Source organism: Grus americana, chromosome 22 (genome assembly GCF_028858705.1).
Source record: "Grus americana isolate bGruAme1 chromosome 22, bGruAme1.mat, whole genome shotgun sequence".
NCBI classification, from domain to species: domain Eukaryota; kingdom Metazoa; phylum Chordata; class Aves; order Gruiformes; family Gruidae; genus Grus; species Grus americana.
The window spans coordinates 3,846,472-3,873,447 of NC_072873.1; the positions used below are offsets into that span (position 1 = coordinate 3,846,472).

General features: G+C 50.0%; 2 protein-coding genes across 9 annotated transcripts in view; one reads left to right on the top strand and one right to left on the bottom strand.

Annotated features, from left to right (window-relative positions):
• Positions 1-210: 210 nt before the first annotated feature.
• On the bottom strand, positions 211-23,268 carry CAVIN1 (caveolae associated protein 1). Of its 2 annotated transcripts, XM_054801412.1 has the most exons (3): positions 23,015-23,268; positions 18,735-19,198; positions 211-2,951 (listed from the first exon to the last, which is right to left on the bottom strand). In XM_054801412.1, the coding sequence occupies exons 2-3, from the start codon at positions 19,152-19,154 to the stop codon at positions 2,286-2,288; spliced, it is 1,086 nt and encodes a 361-aa protein (XP_054657387.1). In that variant the 5' UTR covers positions 19,155-19,198; positions 23,015-23,268; the 3' UTR covers positions 211-2,285. The 2 variants fall into 2 exon arrangements, with proteins under 2 accessions (XP_054657387.1, XP_054657389.1); XM_054801414.1 differs by lacking the exons at positions 211-2,951; positions 23,015-23,268 and adding an exon at positions 7,691-9,454 and having other exon boundaries at positions 18,735-19,357.
• The window catches only part of ATP6V0A1 (ATPase H+ transporting V0 subunit a1), a 30,323-nt gene continuing 26,607 nt past the window's right edge, over positions 23,261-26,976 (top strand). For 3 of the 7 annotated variants that reach the window (XM_054801380.1, XM_054801381.1, XM_054801382.1), the window contains exons 1-5: positions 23,262-23,408; positions 23,625-23,766; positions 23,998-24,076; positions 24,401-24,498; positions 25,073-25,201. In XM_054801380.1, the coding sequence (XP_054657355.1) occupies positions 23,650-23,766; positions 23,998-24,076; positions 24,401-24,498; positions 25,073-25,201 (423 nt within the window). In that variant the 5' untranslated portion in view covers positions 23,262-23,408; positions 23,625-23,649. Of the gene's footprint in view, positions 23,409-23,624; positions 23,767-23,997; positions 24,077-24,400; positions 24,499-25,072; positions 25,202-26,976 lie in introns of all 7 variants that reach the window. The other 4 variants (XM_054801385.1, XM_054801386.1, XM_054801383.1 and 1 more) reach the window with 2 other exon arrangements.

A 26,976-nucleotide genomic window follows, 5' to 3' on the forward strand; every position in this document is an offset into this window, starting at 1 on the left:
GACGTCAGCGCGCGACCCGCGGCCGCCGCCACCGCCTCTTAAAGGGGCAACGCCTCCCGGGGCGGGCCCTACGTTCTGGCGCCCGGGGCCCGGCAGCGACCCCGCGTGGGACAACGGGGGTTCCCCCCCCCCCCCCGCTCTGGCCACCCCCGCGCCCCTCGCTGGTGCCCGCGGCCCGGCCGGCGCCATGAACAGGCTGCACGCTGGTGGTGTAGAAAAGAGACTTTATTAGTTGCGCTGCTCGCCGGGACGCAGAGCGGGAACGGTCGGGGGCTCGTCCGGACTCCCGCCGCTTCGGTCCGCGGCTGCGCCCGTCCGGGCCCGGGGGTCTCGTGCCCTCGGTGCCAGCTGCCCCGACCCCGCTGCTCTGCGAGAAGAAACACCTCCGTGAAACCGGGCACGGGTGGGCTGGGAGCCGCCGACGGCCTGCCCCGCGGGCAGCCGAGAGCCTGCGCCTCGTGTCCTGCAGCGGGGTGGCCGGGGGCTGCCTGCAGCCGTGTGTGTGTCCGTCTCCCCCCCGGGACTGGCACCGGCAGCGCCTTCTCCGGGGACGGCGGCTGCGGCAGGGCTGCCCTGGGGAGGGATCTCCCGGGAGCCGCCGTGGGCCCCGGCAGTGCAGGCACCAGGACGGGACCCTGGGGCTGGGGCCAGACTGGATGCGCTAGACAATAAGAAGGAAAATAATTCTTAGAGGAAAAGCGAGTTTATATATTCGGTTATGTAGCAACAGCGGCCCTCCAGCTGCCTGGGGGGAGCGGGCTGGGGAGGAAAGCGACTGCGTTCCACGGGGAAGGGCTGAGCCCAGCAAAGCAGACGGGGATCAGCATGACCACGTTCGTCCCTCGCCTGCCGGCTGGGATCAGCCTCCCCGGGCACATCCGCAGCTCCCTGGGCGAAGCAGCCGAGGCACGCAGCCTCCTGCCTCGCTGCCTGCTCCTGCGGGGCCGGGTCGCGCTGCGGCGGTGGTGGCTGCCTACATGAGAGCGGGAGCGTGACAGCCCCGGGCTGAGCCAGGGCAGTGCCCTCAAGCTGCGGTGTGCTATCCTAGCGCTGCCTTGCTTGCGGGGGACGGAGTGAAGCTGCAGAAAGTGGGGAAACGGAGAGGAAAGCGCAGGACGTGGGCACGAGCCTGAGCCGTGCCGAGACCCCTGGAGAAAGCAGATGCTCAGTAATACTCAAGGTCCAGCGCTGGACCGGTGTCAAGGACACTGACAGCCAAGAGCCTCACATGGCATCAGCGCATCCCGTATCGCTCTGGAAACAAGCTGCAGCCAGTGGTGGCTGCTCCGGCACCGCTGCCCACGCGTCCCCTCTCCCTGGGCAGCGAGCGCGTACCTCACTGCCTGCTGCCACCACCACCCCTGCGGGTGTGCAGGGACCAGATCCAGCACCACACCTCTGCGGTGCTCCCTGCCCCAGCTCTGGCAGCTGGATTCATAACCCGGGCAGGGGAGCGTGTGGCCCGTGCTGCTCCTGCCACAGCCCCAGGGCTGTCACAGCAACAGCCCCAGCACAGCGGGGAGGAGCAGCGGGCCCCGGCTGTGCGATGCCATGCGGGCACCCACAGCAGTCCCAGCTGTGGGGTGGCTTTGTGGCGAAGCCATCCTGGGCACCGCCACATAATCCAGTCCTTGGGAGGGCAGAGAGGAGCAGACCCGCCTGCCTGCCACGCGGCTGGCTCCGCTTCGCCCGTGCTCTGCCCACCAGCAGGACTTGCTCAGGTCTTCCCTCCCGCACGCTGGGTGCATCCCATTTCCTCTGCTCCCCCGAAGGGGCAGCCAGCTTGGGGGCTGGGAGTCTTCCTGCCCGCGGAGATGGCCGCACAGCCTGGCACAGGGAGCCGGGGTGGTGTGGGCCGGCGGGCTGCTTGGCAGGAAGCTTTCTTGACACCAGGTCTTTGCTTATGGAGGACACTTGAGCTTTTCAGGTGTACAGCCGTTATCTTGGTTTTAGCACTCTCCAGCTGGGCCGGGTCCCCGTCACTCAAAGCCCGTCTTCAGGTCTGGTGCTAGAAGGCTCTCACGCAGCCTGCGGCAGGAATGGTCTCCAAGGGTGATTTAACAGTGTAAGAAAAACAGTCCCGTGTTCCTAACGTTTCTGTGTGCTAAAACTAAAATATAAAATACACCTTGTCCAAGCAGGCAGGGGATTGGCGTCGGCTCTGCAGGGTAGTAAAGATGCATTGTGTACGCTTCCCCTGGGGCACCAGGGCAGAGAGAGATCTCGAAATGTGAATGATAACGTGTTCAGCCGTCGTCCACAACCCTTCCACGCTGCAGCCTGTCCTACTCGCTGTCGCTCTTGTCCACCAGTACCGCATCAGACTCCTCCGTGATCTCCAGCAACGTGTGCACCTCGGGGCTCTCCCCACGCATCAGATCCGAGTTTTCTCCCTCCTCTCCACCAACCTCCACCAGCTCCGTGGCTTTCACTTCCACCTCACCCTCTCTTATTTTCTTGACATGGAAAGTGAAGGGTGGCACTTTGTAGACGGCTGTCTTGGACCTGGCATAGATGGTGTGGTCAGGGGTGAAAGACTTCCTCAGCTTGTCCCGAGAGGTCTTCATCTTCTCTCTCCTTTCATTAGTCACAATCTTGGTGCCCAGTTTGTTCATCCTCTTCTCCAGGTTGTGGCGGGTCTTCTCCAAGTTGTGGCGGGTCTTCTCCAGGTTTTCCTTGGTCTTTAGCTTAGTCTTCTCCATCTTCTCCTTTGAGAATGCCTTCTTAAAGTCATCCACTCTTTTCATGCCGCTCCTTTTGATGCGCTCTGCCCGTGACTCTTCAATAATCTCTTCAATCTCCACCTCTTCATCCGAGGAGAGCTGGACGTGGTCCTCCTCTGCATGGTCCTCACCCACAGGCACCTCCTCGCCCTCGCCTTCCTTCTCCAGCTTTTCACCCTCCTTTAGAGACTTGCTGATGCTCAGCTTAGACGGGAGCTTCACTTCATCCTGCAAGACACAGAGCGGAGCCAGTGAGACACACACCCCCAGCCTCTCCAGCTCGGGAGCCAGCCCCCCTGCCCGGCAGTGCCGCAGAGCAGAAGCACAGCTCCAACTCACGGCTGAACAGGCCTGGGCTCATCCTCCCTTAGCACACCTGATAAATTACTGCAACGAGGATCTGCTCTACCCGCAGCAGCTTAGGGCTCTGCTCCATTTAAGCTCAGGTACGCTAGCTCTGCTCACTCTGAGCTGGTTCCAAACCCACCCGTGACTCCAGCAGTGCAGGAAGAAGCAGGCCAGCACTGAAACTGGAGACTTTTCCCTTCCTCCTGTGCCCCCGTCCTCCAGTTTCATCTTCATCCCAGGACCTGGCCATCGCACCACCCCACTCCTGGCCCCAGGAAGGCCCCAGCCCACACCCTGCCGTGGAGGGGCGCAGGGAACCCACGTGAGCGATGTGGTGCCCCTTCGCTCCCCAGCACCTGCCCAGAGCCCTTCCTGTCCCCTCCAGCCCACAGCATTTTCAGCTTCCTTCCCACGGGTGGTCTTCTCTCAGTCAGACCACTGGCTGCCCCAGCTCTCCGGCCTGGCCGGGGTCTGGCCCGCGGTGGCCCTGGGCACAGCGCTGCGCTGGGCTGCAGATGGCAGTACAGTCCGGAGCCAGGAGTCCGGCCACGCTACCCAGCGTGTGCATGCTGGCCTGGGCCACCCCGGTCTGTGCTCAGACTTTCCCAAGGCCTGCAGGATCCAGATGTGGGGCTGGGACATCTCTTGGGATGGAGCAGGCTGCCCTTTTTTTCCCATTTCTCCACTGGGGAATAAGTTAGGGAATTTGTCTGAGCCCGTATCCGAAGGCGGCAGAGACGGCGGCCATGACTGACACAGCTAGGTCTGCAAGGTTACGCTGTGTCTCCTCGAGACAGGGGGTGAATTCATTCAGCTTCTCCACTCTCCTGGGTCAGCCAAGTTTCTGATCCCAGTGGCAGAGGACAAGCATGTGCCCAGGAGAGGGGCACAGGTCTAGAGTGGGATTGGTTTTCATCTGAACAGCACATAGCGTGCGTCCTGGCTGCAATGAATCACCTCTCTGTTCCCAGGACAGGCTGGAAATAGCCCATCACTGTACAAAGCTTCACAGCTGCGGGGCTGCAGCCCACGGCTCAGGAATTTATTGCCTGAGTAGTTTTAATCTACGGAGCTGGGTGGGAAAGGCGTGGAGCTGCTGAGATGAGCGCTGTCAGAGAGCCAGCAGCAGCCGAAAGGCCACGTGTGGAATGGGCACACAGAGAGCGGAGCTGCTGGGCTGAGGTTTTGAGAAAAGCCTGGGCAGCAGGACAGCCGGGTGCCATGCCTGGCCCTGGGGCAGACAGGAGCTGAACAGAGCAAGGACGGGGGATCCCAGTCCAACACTGGCAGGATCAGGGCCCAGTGAAATCAAGGGACAGACCCTGCGGTACCCCAGGCCCGAGTGTCTGAAGTGCGTGGCAAATGCACTGGCTTGGGGATGCCAGGAGAGGAGCTGCCCTGTGTCCCAGGAGGGTGAATTTGTCGTGGCATCTCCTGTGCAAGGCTGCACGCTCCGCATGTCACGCTTGCACGGCTGTAGCCACTGCACCAACGCAGCCACGAGCTAATGAGCTACGCAGATGTCAAGAGCCAGGACACTCGTGATGGTCAAATCACCAAAACAGCCGCTGAGGCCCGGCCCCGAAGAGCTGCGCCAGCTCCGGCCCGGGTCTGCGCAGGTTTCTTTGGCACTGCTGCGGCAGAGGACGTCCCGATCCGTCGCGCAGTGCCGCAAGGGACAGCGTGTTTGCACGCTGGTGCCCTGAGTGCTCTCCCACCACCACACCAACATGCTGCGGCTCCGGCTGACCAAAGTCACCACCACGCCACTGCTCTGGCCTGAGCCCCTGGATGGAGGCAGGACAGGACGCTCCCTCTGCACACAGGGCTGCTCGGCTCGGCCAGCTATGCCGTCCCCAGCTCTTCCTTCCCCTACACCACTTGAGAACTGACATAAGCTCACTGGGAAAACGTTGTGAGCAATGAAAAGTCAGCTCCACAGAGCGCTGGGCTCAGCGAAGGCGACACGGGCTGCAGTGTCTGTGGTCAAAACACAGAGTCTGTCACTGCTGGGGTTTTGTTCTGGGGTTTATTCAAAGCAGAGAGCTGCACTGGGCAAAGCTCTTCACCCTCTGGATCACAGCTCAGGTCCCAAACACTTTCTGGAGATTAAGGTGAAGCGGCCAACATATGTTTTCTTCATTTGATTAGCCACTTCAGGAGAAAACAATACACATGGCCTCCAGAGGGTCAGGTCAGTCCAGAACAAACCCACATCACTGGGAAAGCAGGGATCCTGTTCTCCACAACAACACCTGCTCGAGCGATCCCAGAGACTCCCGGGGACCCTGCCCTGCCGAGCCAAGAACATCAGGAACTCCATCCACTTCCTTCCCTCGAGTCAACACAATGAGCCAGAACAAAGGCATCCCCCTCTCGCCTGGCATGACTGTCACTGGAAACTGGCCATATCCTGCAAACTCAGATACTTATCAGCCCCTTGTTAGTTCCAGAACATGTGTGTGCAGAAAGAAACACCACCTCAAAAACTCCATGTCTGCCACATAAATAACCACCTTTCCTTGTGTTAAACCAGTAAATCCATCTTCTGACTGAATTTTCTGATGTGGCTGAATGGGCTGCACCAGCAACACACCCATCCGACCTCAGCAGCGTCCTGTAACTCTTTCCTCACAGCCGTGAAGACACGGCCAGCAGCAGCTCCCAGTACATGGGACAACTGGAGCAACCCCTGTTAGGGTGACAGCGCGGCTCTCTCTAATTCCTGCCACTTAATCCTGAGAACAGCCATTGCCTGGCCGTTTGACCCTAACCCACAGACTGCACTCGTGTACAGACCCACACTTCTGCTGTCCCGTGCACTGTCCCCGCAGGCAGCCGCCCTAGCCCCAGCCCAGCATCGCTCATGGACGTGAGACTCCGCTCGCACTTCTTTCGGCGGGCTCCCTCGTTGCTCAAATACAGAAGCAAAGAGCGAGCAAAGCTATTCCCATAAGTAAGGATGCCTACATTCTCAACCTCCCCCCTTGAGACTGTTTCCAAGAGCTTTTCTCCAGCTGTGCTTGGGAAACCCTTTGCAATCTTTACCCGGCCCCTTTCCTGCAGGGCCAGGCTGACCGGGGGTGACGTGCCCGCTGCAGGGCTGTCAGGGCCCCCAGATAGTGCGTCTCTCTTTCCTATGCCTGGTGTAATTCCCGCATTTTTTCCCCCTGACTCTTCTTCAGTCTGATTGCTTATCGGAGCCGTAGATAACCAGCTGGAGGACAGCTGGTGGATTTTCAGCACCAAGTGCCACGGGTCTCTTTCCTGACTCAAAGCCCACCTGCACTAGAGAGCATTCCTGCTAGTTTAGCGGGCTCTGGCTTTATACACAGCACAGCTGGTGTGAGAACAACCAACGGCTCTGGCACATCCTAACGGGGACAAGGACGTTGCCACTGAGCATCCCTCATGCGTAGCTACCTACCCGCACCCAGACACTGTGCAAATGCCACCAAGGGTCTCCTCGTCCCCGCTTGAGAGGTGTTTCTCTTGTGGAGAATGCAACTGCCCGGTGTGGGCAGAATGTGCCTACAGACACAGCCATGTTTGCCTGTGGTGGAGAACAATGGGACCGTGCTGGAACAATCAAGAACCATCCTGGGTCTACGAGTGGCTGCTACACAAATCCCTGCTCTGGGCAAGGCACTATGATCTGTGCACTTTATTTCACTCATGACTCATCCAGATGAGCCACATTTTTAACACCAGGCATTCCAACTACTCTATTTTTACTGGGAAAACACTGACCCTTGAAGTGGGTGAGTCCAAAATCCTGGGTCTTGGCATCCCTGCTTGCTGGGGTGTTCAAACCCTGGCTCCCAGTCAGCAGACGCAAACCTCTTGTGTTCCCTAAACCAGTTTGAATCCAGCTGGCACAAAGACAGCGGGTAAACAAGCTTTCTCAGAAGACTTTTATACCAGCAGAGGAAAAATCTTCCTGCTCTGTGCACGAAGCAGAGCTATGCCCAGCAGAAGGACAGGCAGCATCTGCGTCTGTGCCGGGACTGAGCTCGCTGCCATCTGATGTGCTTCACACAAAGCTTCAGCTCTGATTCAAGTTCTATTTTTCTTTTACCCATTTGCAATGTGCCACCCCCAGCCCATCTCACAACCCAACACGTACAGCTGTGCTGTCCCCTCGGCACAGATCTCCCCGAGGAAGCAGTTTGTTTCGGGAAGCTCCCTCCTGCCGGCAGAGCCGATGGCACCGGCAGCCCGATTGCTGCAGACCTTGTGGGCGCCCGTACCCAGCATCGAAGGCAGCTGGCTGCCAGCTGACGGGGTGCTGCGCCGCTCTGTATTCCTCCTGCTTCAAACAATTCAGAGCTGTTAGATCTACCGGGCAGATCGGCCTCTGCCTGGCTGCACTAAGTAGGCTTTTTATCTGACCTTGTTTTCAAGCCGAGTTCCCCTGCAGTGAGTCACGCAGGCAGCCCCGTATGGCCATGTATACACCGCCTGGTTGCTACAACACACGTAAACACTTCCCCTGTCATATAAAAGGCCAATGAGACACAAAGCTGAGCTGCATTCCCAGCCTAGCAGAGCTCTTCGAGCACTGGAGAATCACCAGCAAATCTGGGGAACATTCCCAAAATGCGAGAAGGGCTCCTGGGTTGCTCTTGAAGAGGCTTTTATTGAACTCCCAGCCACTCCCATCTCCAGTTTGAAGGTTTAATGGAGGTTTTTCACACGTGCATGCTAATCACATCTGTAATTCACTTTGTTTAGTTATTTTTACACAACTGCAACAGCACAAACAGTTGAGTTTGGTTGACATGCAGTCGTAACATGCAGAACACGACCAGCTCACATCCCCAGGCTCTGCTATGACCAAAATGGGCTGATCCCAGCAGCTGGGTGAGCCGGAGCTGCTGCACCTCCTGCGCCACGCCAGCCCTTCCTCTGCCCACTCAGGGCAGATCAGACAAGCTCTGGCCTGGGGGGAGGCTGAGGGAGGATTAAAAGTATCTGGGCAGCAGACAGCCTTCCAGGTCAGATTGAGCCCTGCCAGGGAAGAAAAAGTTCTGCACTCCCATTGCCACGATAACCGATTTGCTCTGCCAGTCCTCAGAGGATGCTTTTCTGCGCTGACCTTCCATCAGAGTCACGGGAAGGAGGGTTCAGTTATTCTTGAGTAACAGCAACACACCTGATATGCACCCACAGCCCAGCAGAGCTCAGGGATGTAAAGATGCCCTGCGCAGAAAAGAAGAGGGCTATGCTTTCTTCTCCAGTGCCTTGTTGGAACAGACTTTTTCTGTGGAGATTATAATTGCTATCAGACTCTCTTGCTATATCACAAAAAACCTTCCTTTTTTAAAAATCTTGTCACTCTCCTTGAAAAGGAGACGTTTTCCCTGGCAGCTTCCCCCAGAGACCCCGATTCCCAGGCTGAGTTTACCTTTGCCCAGCTCCCGGGGGAGTCTTGTTGACTGACCGACATGGCCGTTCCCACCGTTCCCACCACCGGGTGACCACCCAAAGGGCAGGCAACTGGAGCTTACGGTACTTTCTCCAGTAGCCACCCAATAAGAGGAAGGCTAACAGGGCACTATGCTGTCACCAGCGGCCCTCGTGGCATGAGATAAGCATTAGGCAAACAGCAGTTAAAGTCATCACCGGCTCCAGTCGGTGCAGGAGCCTCGCTCCTAGTGAACAGCGCTGGGGGCTGCTGCTGAACAGCAACGGATGCTGCAGTGCCTACCTGAGACAACTGTAGTTTTATGTCACACACTGCCTGTCTTTTATCTATTTAAAACAACAACTTCAAACCATTTCACAAACACTTATCAACTAAACATTACAACAAGCCTGAGGAGGTAGGTATTACCAGGTCTGTATTTCAGAGGGAGAAAGTGAGGCTCATAAAACAGGCAGGGTTTGCCCAGTCACAGCAGACACCAGCAGAGCCAGCTGCTCCAGGCTACTAGCCCTTCATGCAAGCCATACAGCAATTCCTCCCTCCCAGATCGCAGAGGTAGCACATGACAAGTCCTGTAATGCCCGAGAGAAAATCACAGCTCCTCACCATCCTTTATAACTAGGGCGGCAGCATGCAGCAAGCAGGTTAGTCAACAAGTGGCGGCATTTCTGCCAAGTGAAAGATTAGCCTTGCAGGTCTGAACGCTCGCAGCAGCCACAAGCAGGCGGAGAAGGCAAAGGCTCTGGAATCAGCAGCTTTCAGAGTTTCAGAAGAGGTTCAAAGTGATCTTCAGGGATCTCCTGCTGAAGCCCTAAACTGCTGCCTCCTCGCATGTCTTCTGCTGATTTGGGCCATGGCACTTTCTGTAGCGTGGGCAGAGGGAACCTTTCCGGGAGACGGCTCAGAGGGCAGTCCCTGGCGAAGACTCAAAGCGCACGCTCTGGATCTTCTTGGGCTAAGATGAGGAAAACTGCGTTTCAATGGCCAGCGGAAAGGAATCACAATGGAAAAACTTACCTGTCCCAGTTGGAAATCTGATCAGGAACATCGCCAACAAAGGAATCCGGATTACCATGAGAACAGGCAGAGAGAAAAGGCACAGGGGTGTGATTTAGTAAAGGGAGAAGCCAGGTAGCAAAATTTGAGAGAAAAGACAGTCAGCAAAGATTTATTAGAAAGAAGAGCATCCTTCTCTAATTTATGGCAGGTCCTAGGAGATACAGGCTCCCCGCTATGTGTAAGATTATGAAAAAATAGTGATTTTAAACCCCTGTGTTTATGAATTCAAATACACAAGCTGGAGAGATAGAAACAGCCGGGTGTGATTCTAGAACTCCATCCGCTGGTTTTGCCAGCATATTGACCATATGCTCACCACAAAATCAAAACCTCTCTCTTCTGCTAAACGCACCCTGAGGACAGGGGGTGGCTACTCAGCATCCCTAGCAGCAGCTGGCATATAAAATTAACCCCATATGCAGTAAGCATGGCCTCGACTCTTACGTTCCAAAGGTTGGACAGATTTTATCTCCAATAGTGCCAAGAGGTCCATAAAAAGAGAAGCCTCGAGTCCTTAGAGAGAACGCTGGAAAGGGACTCTTTGCAAGAGCATGGAGTGACAGGACAAGGGGGAATGGCCTCAAGCTGAAGGAGGGGAGATTGAGATGAGATATTAGGAAGAAATTCTTCCCTGTGAGGGTGGTGAGGCCCTGGCACAGGTTGCCCAGAGAAGCTGTGGCTGCCCCTGGCTCCCTGGCAGTGTTCAAGGCCAGGTTGGATGGGGCTTTGGGCAACCTGGGCTAGTGGAGGGTGTCCCTGCCCATGGCAGGGGGGTGGAACTAGATGGACTTTAAGGTCCCTTCCAACCCAAACCGTTCTATGAGTCTATGATTCTAAAATTACTGAATCCTGCAGTAAGGAATCACCAAAGAATACTGCTGAGACAAAGGAAAAGATCTAAAATATTAGAAGTAAAAGCAAAATAGGTTGGGATTAGGTAAACGTTTAAGTGATCAGCTAGTTCATTCTCAAGTAGCATCTCCCTGACTAGCAGAAATCCTTCTACACTGTAATTTTGTGTATTGCACAATCTTCTTGGCAGTTTTTTCTATCAGGCGCATCTAGTTACTCTGTGTCCTGGAAGCTATGTCCTAAAAGGCTGTACCTTCTTCATTAGCTGGTGAGACTGAGCAGCATGGTACCGCACTGGAGCTGGTTCAAACCTGATGGTGAAAAGCAAGGGAGGAATGGTGCAGGGAGAGGAGGAGGCTGTGTTTGGAAAAGTGCTTTTGCCTAACAGTGAGTCAGAAGAAAGGCAGGGCTGTAGGAAACACAGAAGTAAATAGATTGCAGAGTGAAAAGGTTGGTTTTTTTTTTTTTCCTCTGACAGCAGAAAAGTTTTGATCCTATTATCAGTCTGTTTGTACAACTGGCTTTACTCTCAGAACTGCTCCTCCCGGATAAACCTGTCCCAACTGATTAATAACTCCAGAGCTATTTCTGAACAGCAAACCAGTAAAGATGGAGTTTGCATTACAGATGATTTGCAGATAGATCTGTGCTGATACTGACATTTGCATCCTCACATAAAGCTACAGACTAAACATCCTGAGACTTTTTATTCTAAATATTTTCTCTCACTGACATTGAGCATCTTTGTTTCTGGTCCTTGTCTTATCTTGCAGCTGGACAGTGGACCCACAATTCTTCAGGTACTTTGTAAGTTGTAGAAGATCTTGCAGAATCAAGAGGACAACATTATCCCAAACAGGATAAAAGAGGGCTAAGCATGTTGCCAAAGAGCTTATGAGTCATTGCCATGCTTTACACGGGTCACAGATGCATCGCAGTACATCAGAGTGGAGACTGCATAGTTCTCTACTCATTACTTAGACCGGGACAACACATCGCACTTCTGCGTAGTGTAGGAAGAAGCAGCTTCAGGGAAGATGCAGGAAGAGCCCCCAGTTTCACCAAGTCTGTGCCTAGGTCAAGCAATATGCTCTTTGGGAAAATGGCTGTGTTTGAGTGTGGTTGCTCCCTCCTCCCGCCTGCCTGGCAGAAACTGCGTGCCTTGCCTGGAGCTGGGACAGGGCGACAGCGCGCGGTGAGTCACCCACAGCACGCTCAGTGCCTGCCTCGTGAGCAATGCTGAAGGACGCAGAGGGACGCATGCCAACTACAGAGCATTCGCATTTACATAAAACGGGGGCAATGGAGATAATATGCAGGAGTACTCCTTCTCCTGCGACACTCACACCCTTCCAGAGTTCTGCAGCGCCTACAACACTAAGCAGCTTTTACCATCTACCGGTCAAATTCCCACCCAGGGTACATTGGAGAGTAATGGGACCCGTGTCTTTCCAGAGAGGCACAGTCTGAGCACCGACTGGCTTCTTGAATTCTTCGGTTTCTAATGCCAGGCCTGCAAACTTAGTTACATGCAGCCTTGAGAGTTTTTCCTGCTGTGTGTCCACGATAGGTTAATCTATTTTTGCTGAGAGCTTGTATCTAGCTTAAGAATGGGAAAATGAGCCACAATCACACTGGAAACTAGAGCATTCCAGCCACCCAGCCCAGTGAGCATGGCTGGCAAATTCTGCACTTCATTATACTCCCATGTGCAGTGGCCCCACAGGCGTCACACAGACATCACGATGGATGCTTAGATCCTCTGCTGATAGGCACAAGAGAGGCCAGAGAGGAATATGTGATCAGAAGGAATATTACCTTTGGCTTTATTTTCATGAGCCATTACTCGTCCGATCTAATCCTATCCCAACTGGCTGAGCAGCCTCTGGCCCTTTGCTCTGAGACAATTTATTGCTGCACAGCTCAGTATGTAACTATAATGCTGAAAGGATTTCAGCAAAGCAAACAGTCCTGGCACTAACTGCTTATAAATAATACTTGAGCAATGAAATATTAATGCAGTTGATTCCAGGCTGCAGCAGAAAAATCCATGCTCCAGAGCTGTCTTTTGGTAGAAAGATTGATAATCTGCACTAAGAAAAATCCTGGAAGTGAGAGCTATCAATGCCCTGAATTTTTTTTAAGGCTCAGTCTCCCATGATTTATTGAGACTCTTATAATTCAGTAATGTGCAGAGAAGATGAAAAATTCTTTGCACATCAGGGTATTAACATGGTGCCCCTTACAACGGATGGAGAACACGCAGCTGAATTCAGCATTGCAGCCCGAAGGAATTGAGTTGAAGGACATTTTTCTCCTTCCCCTGGGATGGCATTTTTTCACCTCTAATTTTGCTACTTCTGTGACCAAAAGCAGGAGAACAGAAGGGAAGATACAATAGCTTTCTGGGCTAAGACCCCTGTATTCCAGCAACAAAGACAAAGGATCAGAGACAAACAATATTAACTCTTAATTAATCAGTATCAGTTCATATGATTCAGATTTTTTGTGGTTTTTAACAAAGGCTTCATAATTAATCCTCTTTCATATTTTGTTTAAGAGCAGAATAAAATAAAGTGAAGGCAAATCCAGCACCAGAGGAATATGCTGTCCCCATTGTCCACACCAGAACTGCCACTGGATGAGACGTTTCTTGGAATTTGGCAGGTTGCTGATGCACAAACCCACCAGCGAGCCCCTCACAGTAATTCTCCGCTGAACCTGGGATAAGAACAGCTGGGGCTACAAAGGGAGCTGGTTTTGAGTGGATTCACAGCAAAATGAAACCAGCCTTTTATTTTAAAGTATTATCAGGAAACAAATACAAAACCCACTGGCTGCTGCAATGCAAATCTCTGCAGTGAACTGCTGGGAAAAACTGATGCCACATATAGGGCTGCTCCCAATCCAGAGAGGGACTCAAGTTCAAGCACAGAGCGCTCCTAAGCACACGGAGCCAACTGGCCTTACAGGAAAAGTGTAACATGGGTGCCTAGCACCCATGCCTCTCCCCAGTACTATCATTCAAATTTTATTTGAAATTTCTATTTATTCTTTATCGCTTGTACTTGGGCAAGCTCCCTCGAATCCAAGGCATGGAACCCCCACAGGCTGTTCTTTGGGACTGCAGATCACGCTGGCTCTCATGAACCCTCTGCTGTCATTAGACTCATAAGGTTTTTGTTTCAGAATGATTCATTTGAAACAAAACCATAGCTCGGGGCAGCTGACATACCGTTTAGGCGGTGCAGAAAGGCTGCAGCCCAGGGGCAGTGGGTGCAGCGGCTGCGGCACATGGGTTTGTACGCCCTGTGCTCCCTGCCCCGTGCTTCTCATCAGACCCCTGAGCTCATGTTCTTCTCCATGCTCTCTTTTGAGGAGCACAGGCCTAAAAATGAGGCCGCTCAGGTCTGGCCTCCGAATCTGTCCTGTTAACGTGTGGGTTTGGCATTCATCCCTCCTCCCCACGATCAACGATCTTGTTGTTCTCATCCGTATAAGGCCCACTCGAGGCACAAAAGCCAAGCTGTGCTATTTATATTTCCTCGTCCAGCCCTACCTACCCTACACATTGTGCGGTTGAGATTCATGTTCTGCCCTGCTCTTGTAACCACCTGGCCCTTCCAAAGAAACTCCACGTCTCACGAGGCTCTGAGTGGCTGCTGGAGTCACCCGAAGAGCAGAGGAACCCCGGGGGAGCCCCCAAATCTGACAGCGTGGGGAGCAGCCTGGCTGCACACCTCGGACAAAGGCTGCTCTCTTCCCAACAAACAATGCCGCACATCACGAGCCAGACTTCTCTCGAGCCCGGCGCCCACATGAGCTTCAAAATAAAGGACCAGCACATTTTAGAAATTCAGTACTCAATATGTGTGCTGAGTGCTGCAAGCATTTGTCTGGCTGTGAGAAAATCAGGGCTTTCACGTTTGCAGGAATAAGTTTAAAATGTTTTGGGGAAAAATGCCGTGCTTACATAAGTGCTGACACGTGCCGTTCTTCCGATGAATGTGGCACACTGTCTGGTTTTAAAGCAGTAGCTTTTTGGATGCGACATCCATTATTTAATCATGAACTGTAGTAACCAGCCCCAGATTCTTGTATCCTAAAACCAGGAGATTTGGGATGAAGTCACTTTAGTTTGTTTTTATTAGCAACCACTCTAACCAAATCTGTTGGTGTCCTAATTTCTCTGAAGGACAGGAGCCCAGGACAGATGGCACAAAGGAAGCACTGAGGAGCTCTGTTCACATGGGCTGCTAATAAGTGCACGTAGTCATTTGACATCAGACTTTTTAGGAAGGCGAGTCCTGTTTACAGTGAGAGTACTGAATGTCTGTTTACATAGCAGCTTGTCAAAAGTCTGTCACTTTTGCTTTGGTAGGCTCGTTTGCAAAACAAAAAGATGTGGCACATTGGAGGGGGTTTGGTTTTTTCGATTTTTATTCTCAAAAATCAGTCTAATTCCCTACATTAAGTCAGTGGAAAAACTCTTACCTCGGTAGAAATCAGACCAGCTCCTGGCAAAACCAGGTACAAGTGGATTTGAGAGCGTGAGAAGGGAGAAAGTGCGGGCATGTATATAGGTGACTGCAAGTAACGGCCCGTAAACATTCTGCTTAATGCCTCGCCCTTGGCCGGCCCCAGTGGAAGTGATTTTCAGTTCTGCACTTTCTCCCCCATAGTTTGAAACTAAGCAGGCAGATGTGCTTTAGGCTCATGTCGACAAGTCAAGCTTTCCCTGAATAAAATTTGATTTTTGTTTCCTCCAACAACTAGCAAAATACCACTCTCACATGTAGTTTGCCCTCTTCTCCCAAGGTGCCAAAAGGTCTTATAGGGACTGAAATAGTCCCTCCGTAACTGCTGGAGACTCCGTATTCAGCGCTAAGAGAATAATCAAACATCTATAACCGGTAAAGAGCGGATTTATCTTTACCTCCTTTTATTTCTTCAAACCCCAGAATCGTGCAATATTAAATCCCTATAGAGCATGACTACTGTTTTACTCGGCTGTCTTGCTTGATAATAGCCACGGCTGGCTTTAGGTAATACTTTGTGTCTCTTAAGATGATCTTATCTCTTGTTCTCCAAAAGAAAAGACTAATAAATCTTTGCATTTTTAGCCATAGCAACTAAAAATGCAATTGCACAGGAAAGTTAATCACAGCTTTCCGAAGGCAGCTTTTTCTGAGTTAGAAAGTAGTAATAATGTTGCTCACCATCACAGAATTAATTATATTCTTAACAAAATATCTAACATAAATTTTGATAGGCGGTGGGTCTTGAGAAGTGAAACACTGAATTAGAAAAGACTTATTTTGTAATCTTTTTTCTTTAATGAGACACACAGTTAAGAGAACACAGTGACTTTTGGTCATTTAAACTCCCATAGTGGAGCCCACCCGAAAGTTCTGGGTTTATAGACTCTTGATACTTTTTTTTTTCAAATTTCATGATTATTAATACTGAAACACAAAAGAATATTAGTAAATTGGTAATCCAGCGGGAATAAACAAGGCTTCTTGCAACAAATAGCATTGTTCAATGTAAGTAAAGCAGCTGAACATCATCCTCAATTTAATAAATGTCTTTACAATATACACACAAAAATATCACTTCTTTCTGTATAGAGTTTCTCTTTAAATGTGTTAGCATTATCTGCTTGCATAATCCCAGACAAAGTACCACTCTTGTCATTGATGTGCCTAGAATTACTGACTGTGATAAAATATTCATATGAATAAATCGGGACACAAAAATGTAACCTGCTGTTTTTGTAAATCTGCTGTGCAATTCCCACACTCAGCCTCTGTTAGGAATTTCTGAAGAATGACACGTCCATAATTACAGTCAGACACAAACTCTAAAACCTCTGTCCCTCCCAGAAAAAAACAGAATAAAAAACCCCAAAGCCAAAAGCAAAACTTCGAAGATCCCCCAAAATGTTTAACTTGTTCAGAACAAAAGGGCTCCACAAATAAGGGAGACTGCCGTAGAGGTCAGATTATTTTTCCTTGCACCAAGCCATACAATTCAGGTTTCTGCACAATGAAAATTACGTGCTGACTTTTTTATGGAGTGCAATCTACAGAATAATGCAACTATTAAGCAACCCTGTTTTCTATATGAGAAATAATTAACGTAGCTCTGAGACAGACTGTGGATCGATGTAATTCAGAAACATTCTCTGTTGACCAAAAATCTGTTTCCATCGTATGCGGGAAAGAGTGGTTACACTATTGCAGAGGACTGCAAAAATATACCCCGTTCTTCTAGGAGGTTCCCTGTGGTCCATGACTGGTCATCGAATTCTCATTGTCTGAGTCTGTCTTTGCCACAGTAATGCAGCACAATACTACTATCAAAAAAAGTATTTGTTACTCAGGCACGTTAATATTATTATTGCCTATTTCTTTCTCTTATTCAAACATCAAAAGTCCATCACAGATTTTGTTTTTCAGTTTAAGCACCAAATTAAGAGATAATCAAGAGTTCCTCCTCCCAGAGAGACCTTCATTTGCCTTAGCAGTGTCCGTCACAAGCCCGTGCGCTTGCTGCCACACCTTCGGCCTCCCCAGATCTGGATCCTTTCCCTTTGTGGCAAGGTCTGCTCAGGCTTCCTGCAGAAGCACGAGGATTTCCATGAGGGCGCAAAAGGCTCCATTTCACATGAAGCAAACCTGGAGAATTTCTCACTTGTGACTTGTGGCCTCCCAGTCAAATCACACTAAATTTCATGTGGAGAAATTGTTCCGAATGACACATTATTCTTTTTTCTTTTTTTTTTTCCTAATATCTTCATGATTCACAAAATCCCTGCTATGTTCCCTTGTCAACTGATTCACTCAGAGGCTGCTCTGTCCTCATTACATGAGCAAGAGTATTGCCCCTGATTTCCTTTAGAAGCAGGATTGCTTTTTCATATTCAAATAGAAACTCTACTCAATACTCATAATCAACAGCAAACCAAAATGAACATCTCACAAAATGACAATCTGCCAATGTTCAGGATGTTTCCAAAGGACCTAGAAGCTTGCCAACTTCCTACCTATTTCCGTAACCCGCAAGGAATGTTATGTTTAAACAATCCCCTTCGCTCTTCTCATTTTGCAATGTTTGTTGCTTCTGCAGTGCATTTAAAGTTCTATTTTATTTTTCCATGGATAGATCCATCCTCCCCCAAAAGCCTGATACAAAGAGCTTGTAATAAATATATATATACATACATATATATATATATAACTGGTGAGGTTGCCCATATGCTCAGAATAGGCTCGAGTATTTCAGCCTTTCAGGCATGATAAAACTACAAATGCTTAAGCTCTGAATTAGAGAGTTACACAGGCCCCCGTACTTGTTAGATTCCTCAGCCTATTATGATCAGCTCTCCCTCCAAACCCTGTAGTAAAAAGCATTTTCACTTATTTTCTGTTTTTCTTCTCGCTCCTCCTGTGATCAGCACTGGATGCTTCTCTATTTGCCCCTGACGCTGTCTATTATTAACTTCTAACTGAATCATTAACTATTTCACTCACTTTTCTTCTGTGGCTCAATGTAAGAGCTTGCTCTGCTAAGAAAAACTAACTCCAGACAGAAAAACTGACAGAAACATATTCCTCTCTTTCTTCTTGTTTAATATTAAAGGAAAAATCCAACACTTAGCACAGGGGTTGAACATCAAGCAAACCAAAACTGTTATAAAACCAGGCAACTAGAAGATTCAAGACTCGCAGGTTGCAGAAAAAAACCAACATGGAAATCTGGACAAGCACAACGGGAAAGGCAGACCCGAGTACTAATGAGCTCAAGGAGCTGTTCTGTATTTTCTCTGTCTGTCCTAGTCAGTGAGATGAACCCCGATGCTGGGGTTACTGTCTCTGTTGTTATCAGATGCACGTCACAAATCTGAAATACTATTGCTCTCCACGTAGCAATACACATGCTGCCTCTCAGTAGAAAAGACGTTAGCAGACGGATTTACAAGACTCCTGTCCAGAACCCAGTACATTCTTGTTCTTTTTTTAGTTAAGCAGTAAAATCAGATTATTTTGATACTTCTGGTCTATTGCAGAGAGTGCTTATGGCCATTCTCACTATCTTCATTAAAATTCCTGATAAATATAGCAACTCTATCAAACCTTATCTTAGAACATACAGACAACATTAAATCATGAATGAGAGAGCTACTTCGGATCTGCCTTAGTTTGGACCACCAGACAGTTGGGGGAGTTTGGGAGAGTAACGGGCCGCACAGAGTGACAGAACCCTTAGCAAAGAAAACACCCACTAACAGGAGATAAGGAAGTTGTGAAATAGCTCCTTACCTGGTAGATCATGACTTTGAAATTTCTGCGTTTCAGGAGCTCCGCTTCGTTGGCCTCTAGCTTCTTTATCTGCCCAGCTTGCTTCTCCAGGTTCTGCCGAACGGTTTTCACATTGACGCTCACCTTGCGCACTTTTTCCAGCATCTTGTTCACGGTGTTGCTGGTGGTGGTGTGTGCCTTTGTCAGCTTGGTTAATTCTCCTTGGATGCTGGTCACTGCGCTATCCATCTCTTGCTGTCTCTCCTCCAGCTGTGTTTGGGTCAGCTGGATCTGATCCACTGCTCCAATGATCTTGTCCAGAAGGGTCAGCACCATCACACCATTGATCTGGTCTGATTTGATGGGTTCTTCAGGCGCTTGCTCCTCTGAGGCCTCAGAAGCAGTTGGTGGTTCAATAATTTGCAAAGTAGTATCCTCCATGATCGCTTGGGAGTCCTGGCTCGCAGAGCCTGGAGAAGCTGTCACTGCAGGGAGAGAGAGGAGGGAAAACTAAACCCGAGCCTCAGCTAAACTCTGCGCTGGGAGACACGCCAGAAATGGAGAGCACAGTGTGTGGATGTCTGTGCTGAAATTCAAATGGCACAGCTCTGCAAAGTCGTCCAGTGAAACTGCTCTGCAAAATTTTCCAGGCTTGCAGGTCATTGGCTGACTCCACCTCAGCTATATAAAAGCAGCCCGCTGCCAAATGCCTGATGACCCACCCTTTCTGAAATGATTAAAATAGTTGGAGGGGAGGCGATGGCTTTGCATGCAAACACAGGCACAGCTCAGAAAGGAATGCAAAGCTCTGAAACTACAACTGCCTCTTCTTTACCATAAGTCCAAAGGCACTATATGCAATGAGAGGAAAAAACAAAAACCTTGAGTAAGCAGCTCGGGAAGCTGCTGGAAAGAAAGCCACCCCATCTAGGCACAGCTGTATACATTAAAGGAAGGCTGGTTTAAAGAACTGCACATGTTAAAGTTCAGCTGGAAAATTCAGATCTTTTGCCAGTTGTTAGCTTTTTTCCAGGACTAGGAGAGCCTGATTTTCAATACTTTAACAAAGGCTACAATTTGGATTGAGTAATTACAGCACATAACTTCTGGATAATAAAAATGCACGCTCCCATGTGTGTGAATGTATACAACAGGCATACATGATATATACATTGTGCACCACGTCTCTACGCAGAGTTAACACAGAAAGAATAATTCACTCCTGAAGTGAAGCAGCTGGCCACTCCCACCTAAAAGCAGCTATCACAGCTCTGCAATCCTCTATCCATCGACAACTCTACTCGCTAGACTTAAACGCCGGACACGCTTCAGCATATGCCACACAAAAATGTACTTGTAAGCAATGCCCAAATACTTTGTGTTACAGAAGGCTTAACTGGTAAGAAAAATACTAATTGTTTCAGAACTTAATAGAGTACACATTGCTTTGGAAAACATGAGGAAGAAATAATCTTTATTTTGCTAACTTTTAACCTCAGTATTGACACAAAGCAATTCACAGTCTTATACAGGGTTGGCAGAAGTTTACGCCTCATGGAGCCATCATCAGCTTACTCCCTTAGAAGACACACGGGAGGTGCTACCAAAGACTGTCCCCAACAACCCAGCAGGACCAAGCACAGGAATGTGAAGAAGGAAAATTCAGATCTTGAGAGTGACCCTGGGTCAGACCCTCCTCACTGTCCCTGGTCTTGGCTCAGCCAAAGGAAACCAAGCTCCCACGGACAGAACTGCTGTGAAGCCTCTGCTGACCTGGGTAGCAGAAAGCCCTTCCAGGCTCGGTAGACCGGGCCAGCTGCCGTTTCCCTCTTGTCCTGTAGCCTTGACAACAAGCGATTCATACTCAGCACATCCTGCCTCCTGCCAGGGTCAGGCCCGCCCTTGCGATTTGCCACAGGCTGGCAAATAAAATGAATGTTCTCCAACGCTTGGCTTCTCCAGGCTCAGGGCCTACCTCAAGGCAGTGCTGGAAGAAATGCTTAATCCCAAGCACACAAGCTGGGAAACCCACGGCGCACAAACAGATGTACAGGAACATCGTTCAAGGATGAATGCTCATGACAGTCAGCACTTTCCGTGCCCCTGTGTTCTCTGCCATGTGACAGCTCGTTTTTTACTGCTGTTGTGCCCGCACTGCACCATTGATCTAGATTTGGTTTCACTGTGCATCAGTAAATTGTGCTGTGCAGCCTGCACAATAGATATTATGTCACGTATTAAAAATAGGTTGCTTTTCTATACCCTGTTTTTCCTGGAGGGACCTTTTTCCTGAGGATTTATTTCCAGTGTTTGCTGATGATGAGTCAGTTCCATGAAAAAAACCCTCATTCCAGCCAGATAGCATTGAGGCTCTGCAGTTGTTTCTCACTGGGGATATCTGCTTCAGAGTGGATTTCCAGCAGTAACTGCTGTGAAGTTTCAGGTACAGGAAAGGATGCTAGCAGACCGGTGCTCTCTTTCCAGATCTGCTATCTATTCCATGTGTGACTTCGATGCAATCCCTGTGCCTTCATTTCCCCATTTGGGAGTAATTAAAAAAAATCAGGCTGAATAGGCCAATCTAGATAGAATCTGATAAAACAATAGAACAGGAATTTGTATGTGTTCTTGATACTCAGTGGAAGAGATGAAGTGCCACACTCAGTGCTTGCTGTGCACGCAGCAATCACACCCCAAGCTAAAATGTGATGAGTAATGTCCTGTGTCAGGACTAACTTCATTTCAGCCATTTTCTGCCGTGGAGACATACCAGGGAAAGCCAATAGGTGGCAAACTGCAGCCCCCGCCTTTGGAGCCTTCGCACTGACTTGAGCACGCAGGACAGTGAAATCCATCTCAATCTCTTCCAGTGCGAACAATTTCTCACTGGTCTCATTGCACAGCAGATATAGTTTGATCTTTGGCTCTTCCATGCTTGCACTATGCCTTAGATATTACTGATCATTCCAATATCCCAGCGATTTTACAGCACCACTACTGAATTCTTTACGTGGACAGACAGTCCAAACAAAAACTAACATATTTCAGCTTCAAAGGAAAACTTCAGCCCTATGCAGGACAAAAGGACGACAATGTGCAACATCTGCTTCCACATCAGTCTGCGGAAGTTCCTGTGACTATAGGAAACCGTTCAGCTCACTAACTTCTTAAATGGCAAGATACAGCTGCTTAGGGCCTGTCAGAAATAAGGAATGGCCTTGGCTTGCAGTGGACAGACTCTCTGTTAAATTTCAATTTGTCCCTTCACCTGTAGCTTAAGTACAGTGGAAATGGACTGGACAGAGAAAAAGAAAGAAAATTATCCCCTGTTTTCCAAAGACCTGGGGATAAGTAGAGGGGGAGAAAATGTGCAGTATGTGTGCAACTTTCTGTACTGCTAGATGCATCCCACAGATGAGGAGAAGTCAGCTTTATAGGCCACAGCCGGTGTAATGCATTTCGCAGGCACCAAACTCATTTCACGACAAATTAAGATACGTGTTATTTAACCTTCTAACTTGCTCGTTTTTTCATAATCAATTTGAGAAATGTCAAATATCGGAATAAAAATGAAAACTGAGAGTACTGGCAGCCCTGCCACTGCCATTTCCATCACGCAGCACCACCAGCCTCACTAACACAGCCAGCGTGCAAAAGCACCTCTTTTAATCATATCAAGACGGAGCATTTACTCAAAGTTAGTAACTAGAAGTAGTTGGAGGTTTAGCATATCTTAACTTACATATCTGTGATTTTTGGCTTCCTTCCCAATGAACCACGTTTCCATTAACAGCCCAGTGCAGAAAACCCCTGACTGGCAGGGAGGTTTCTTGTATTTAATTGGATTTCTGTGTTACCAAGTGCTATACCCTCGGGTTAGCCTTGGGGCCGCAGGAGGGAATTGCCTGCCTTGATGTGTGCTTGTACAACACCTGGATTTAACTCCAAAGAGCGATTTTTTGCTCTTTCATTTCCCATAACTCTACTGACTTCAACAAGGGACCTCTGGTTTCGCACCAGCCAGAGCGAGGAGGCAGCAGGGCGGAGGCGTCTGAGGCTGGAGCACCCGCTGGGCCGGGGACTGGGCTCAGCCGGGTGCAGACCCCGTGCTGCAGGAACCGGCGGAAGGCTGCCGGCTGGGAACGGGCCGGGAAACGGGGCCAGGAAGGCGGCTCTGGGCCGAGGGGTGGTGGTGGTGGTGGGGAGCCCCAGAGCGCGGAGGACCCCGGGGCCGCCCCCTGCAGCCCCGAAGCGGGGGGCAACCACCCACGCCAGCGGCCCCGGGCTCCCCAGGACCGTACCTGTGGCCGCCGCTGCTCCCCGCCGTCGCCTCACGGAGACGAAGGCCGGGACCCGCCGGCGAAGGGCAGGCCGCGCCCTAGCGCCTCGGCCACGCTGCCAGTGACGTCACTGCCTGCGTCACGGCGCCACCAATGGCGTCAGGGGCGGGCAGGTGACGTCACCAGCCACCGCGGAGGAGCGGACCCGGCGCGGGCCGGGTGACGGGTGACGGAGCCGGCCCCATCCCGCCTCGCCGCCGTCACTTCCGGTGCGGGCCCAGCCGAGGCGCGCCGTCGCTAGGAGACGTGCCCGCGTAACACCGCCCCGCGGGGGTGGTGACGTCAGGGACGGGAGCCGCAGCGGATCAGCTGGTGGCGGCTGCTGCGGGTCCGGGCTTCGCGGGGGCTGCGGCAGGTAACGCGGCGGGGCCGGGCCGGGGTGGGACGGGCTGGGGCGGAGTGGAGCCGAGCCGAGCCGGGCCTACCGTGCAGGCCGCCCTCCCCCCTGGCTGCTGGGGCCGGGCCCGGGACTGTGAGGGAGCGGCGGGGAGGCCCCTGCGGCCCGGCCGACGCCTGCTCCGTCCCGATCCCGCGGCCGGCCGGGCTCCGTCCTTACGGCCCTTCTCCTCAGAGACCGCGGCGGAGCCGGCGCCGCCATGGGGGAGCTGTTCCGCAGCGAGGAGATGACCCTGGCCCAGCTCTTTCTCCAGTCCGAGGCCGCGTACTGCTGTGTCAGCGAGCTGGGCGAGCTGGGGAAGGTCCAGTTCCGCGACGTGAGTACCCGCCGCCCCTGCGGGCAACACCCGGGGCGCCGGGAACGGCACTGCAGCCGCCGGTACCCCCGTGTCCGTGTCCGTGCCCGCCGCGGCGGGTGCCGCCGGAAAAAAGGCCTCGGGGGTGGGGGGGGCCGGGGACCCCCGTCCCTCGCTCCCGGGGTGGTTCGGGCCCCGTTGCCTTCCGCCGCGGTGGGGGGTGTCCCTGAGGAAACGTGTGTGTCTCTGCAGCTGAACCCGGACGTGAACGTGTTCCAGCGTAAATTCGTTAATGAAGTCAGGAGGTGCGAAGAAATGGACCGAAAGCTAAGTACGTTTCTCGCTGGGGTTTGATCCGGCTCTAAGGCTGCAGCTTTCACTGAACGAAAAACCAATGCAGGCTAAACCTGTAAGGCAGCGTTAGAAAACAAAGTGCTGGCTGGAGGGGAGAAGGCTGCCTTTCTTCTGTGTACCAGCCACTCAGCCTGCCTCCGGCGATTCTCTTCTGCTTGAAAGCTAGCTTTAACCGAGTAAGAGGGTCTTGGAATAGGAGGTAAAAGAGTTCACAGCTGCCAGTCGGGCTAGGTGGAGGTTACGGTGATGGTTTGACATTGAAGTATCTTTTTAATTACCATTAACAATGCTGTCTCTCCAGGGTTTGTTGAAAAGGAGATTAAAAAGGCAAATATTCCTATCATGGACACTGGTGAAAACCCGGAGGTGCCTTTTCCACGTGACATGATTGACTTGGAGGTAAGGATGTGTGTTAAGACTCAACTAGTATTTGACTCTAGAGGAAACCAGGGGAAATCATCTCACTGGTAGATACCAACTGAGTTCAGAGTCAGGGGTGCATTAATGATAGTCCTCCCGCTGTCACTTGAAATGCTAGCTCACGTCAGTTTAGCTCACGTCACTTTGATTTTGATTGACGAGCATTGTTTTGCTTGTGCATTTATCCCAATACAGTTAGAAGTGAAAGTACTTAAAAGGAAATTCACCCATTTAAATGAATCAAACACTGCTGGAACTGCCTGGTTTATGGTGGGTCTGTGTTAAAGTTTATGAAGGTTTTTAATGATTTGAAGACCACTGTATGAATCCAGTCTATAAAAGACGGGCTGAGCATGAAAGGTTTCAAGTTGCCTGAAAAGAATGTCACAAATCTGGATCTGCGTACCATAGACTGGAGACGCATCTGTAATTGCATGCAAATTGCGCGGGGATGTAAAGCATCTTGCCTACTTTCTTCTTTTAATAGACTTAACAGCACTTATTTACAGAATTGCTTTAAGTCCTTTTTCTTTCTCCTTTTCACATCTTGCAGGCAAACTTTGAGAAAATTGAAAATGAGCTTAAAGAAATCAACACAAACCAGGAAGCTCTGAAGAGAAACTTCTTGGAGCTGACAGAATTAAAATTTATACTGCGTAAAACTCAGCAATTTTTTGATGAGGTCAGAATACCGGGGGCGGGTTAACACTTGGGGAGCTGGTTCTTCTCCCACAGATTACCATTTTTATTCTCAAATATATTTTTAATTGCTGTTTTGGACAGCAGGGTCATTTTTATGCTTTGTTTAAGAAAGCTTCTCAAATGATTTTCCATTTTTCATGCAGTACGCATAGCTACCCATGATTTACCTCTTATGATGTTGTTTGGGGGTTGTTTTAGTTAAGCAATGGTTTGTTTAAAAGTTGTGTAAAATAATTAAGATACTAGTAGTTTTTAAAGCACATCAGCAGACCAGAAATTTGGTGCTACAGTGAGCACTGTCTTCAGTGAGTAAGAGTTTCTTTGGTACCTATGCAGATAAATGGTAATTCCTCTCTGTAAGCGAGGCGTGAATGCCAAGCTTGATTTCTCTTCAGCCTTTGACATGTTATATAGAGATTACTCGTTAGGGCCATAATACAAAGTCCACTGAAGTAATAGATTATTTATTTATTATTATTTATTTGAGCCTTTGATCAAACCCTGAAGTTTTCAGAGGTAAGTTAGGCCAGAACCTGGCAACTCTTTCACTGGGCCTGAGAAGAGCTTCCCTGATGTCATTCGTGACACAGACATAAAGCCTGCATGGGAGAAGGCAATGCTTCGTTGTAAAGCTTAAATATCTCAAAGTCTAGGGAGTTTTCTCAAAGCACTCCTGTATGTTTGTTAGAATGGTAAGGACTTGGTTTTGCTGAGTACGTGTCCTGTTTCCTCTAATCCAAGGATTTGATCAAAGAGTTCTTAATGAATATGGCTTCTGGTATTTACAGAGCCTGTGAACAAGTAGAGCTGGGCTCCTGCAAACTTCAGGCCGTTTATCTAACAGTTAATTTTTTTGGTTTTTGGCACAGGATGCTGCCTGTTCAGGCATTGAGGTTGTTCCCGTGCCAACACAAGTCTTAGTCACTGCTGACATAGATACTGCTGCTAGTGTGATCAGTTGATTGGTCATGGGGTTGGTTTCGGTACAAAAAAACCTTGTCTTCGAGTGTTGAGTGTTCACTAACAAGTGTCGTCTTGGACAAACAGCATTAACCTGATAATCTATTATTTAGCTGCGTTAAGGTATCACTGCCGGCTCAGTATTGAGTAGAACCAAGTACAGCAAGTGCTGTGTGCTTTTTTATTAATTACTGTCCTCTCTAGTGAGAGCTGCCTACTGCTTTTCTTCAAGTACAGTATGGTCAAACTAAATTTAAAGATCAAAATCAATTTTCTAAACAGTCTGTATCAGATCACCCACAAAAGGGAACTCATGTCAGACTTAAATGAACTGGCCACAGAAAGTTTAGATCTGTTCCTGCTCCTGTTGATAACTGTTTTCTGTGATAATAAACCAAAGTACAACAAATGAAATGTACTGCTCTATGTAGAAGCAAGCTGAACCGCTCATGTGTGAAGTTCAGTAAAACGTAAGCCTTAAAAACGTAAAACTGTTTCAGTTCACACTGTAAGCAGCAAACAGCTGGGTGAGAGGTCCCAGGTAGCCCAGGACTTCTGAGCCTTGTGCAGTCTACTTATTATCCCAAAGTGGTGGATGCTTCTTTTCCTCGTGCTGTCTTTTGCACAGTACCTTCAACACTTGAAGACTTCAATAACTTGTAATTAAGATTGTGTTATTCATAGTAATAAGTTGCACAAGAAATGGCTTCCTATCCAAAGCTCTTCACACTGAGCATTTGCTCTGTGCTCCGGAGTGCGTGCACCAGGGGAGGGAGGATGGCAAAATGTTTTCAC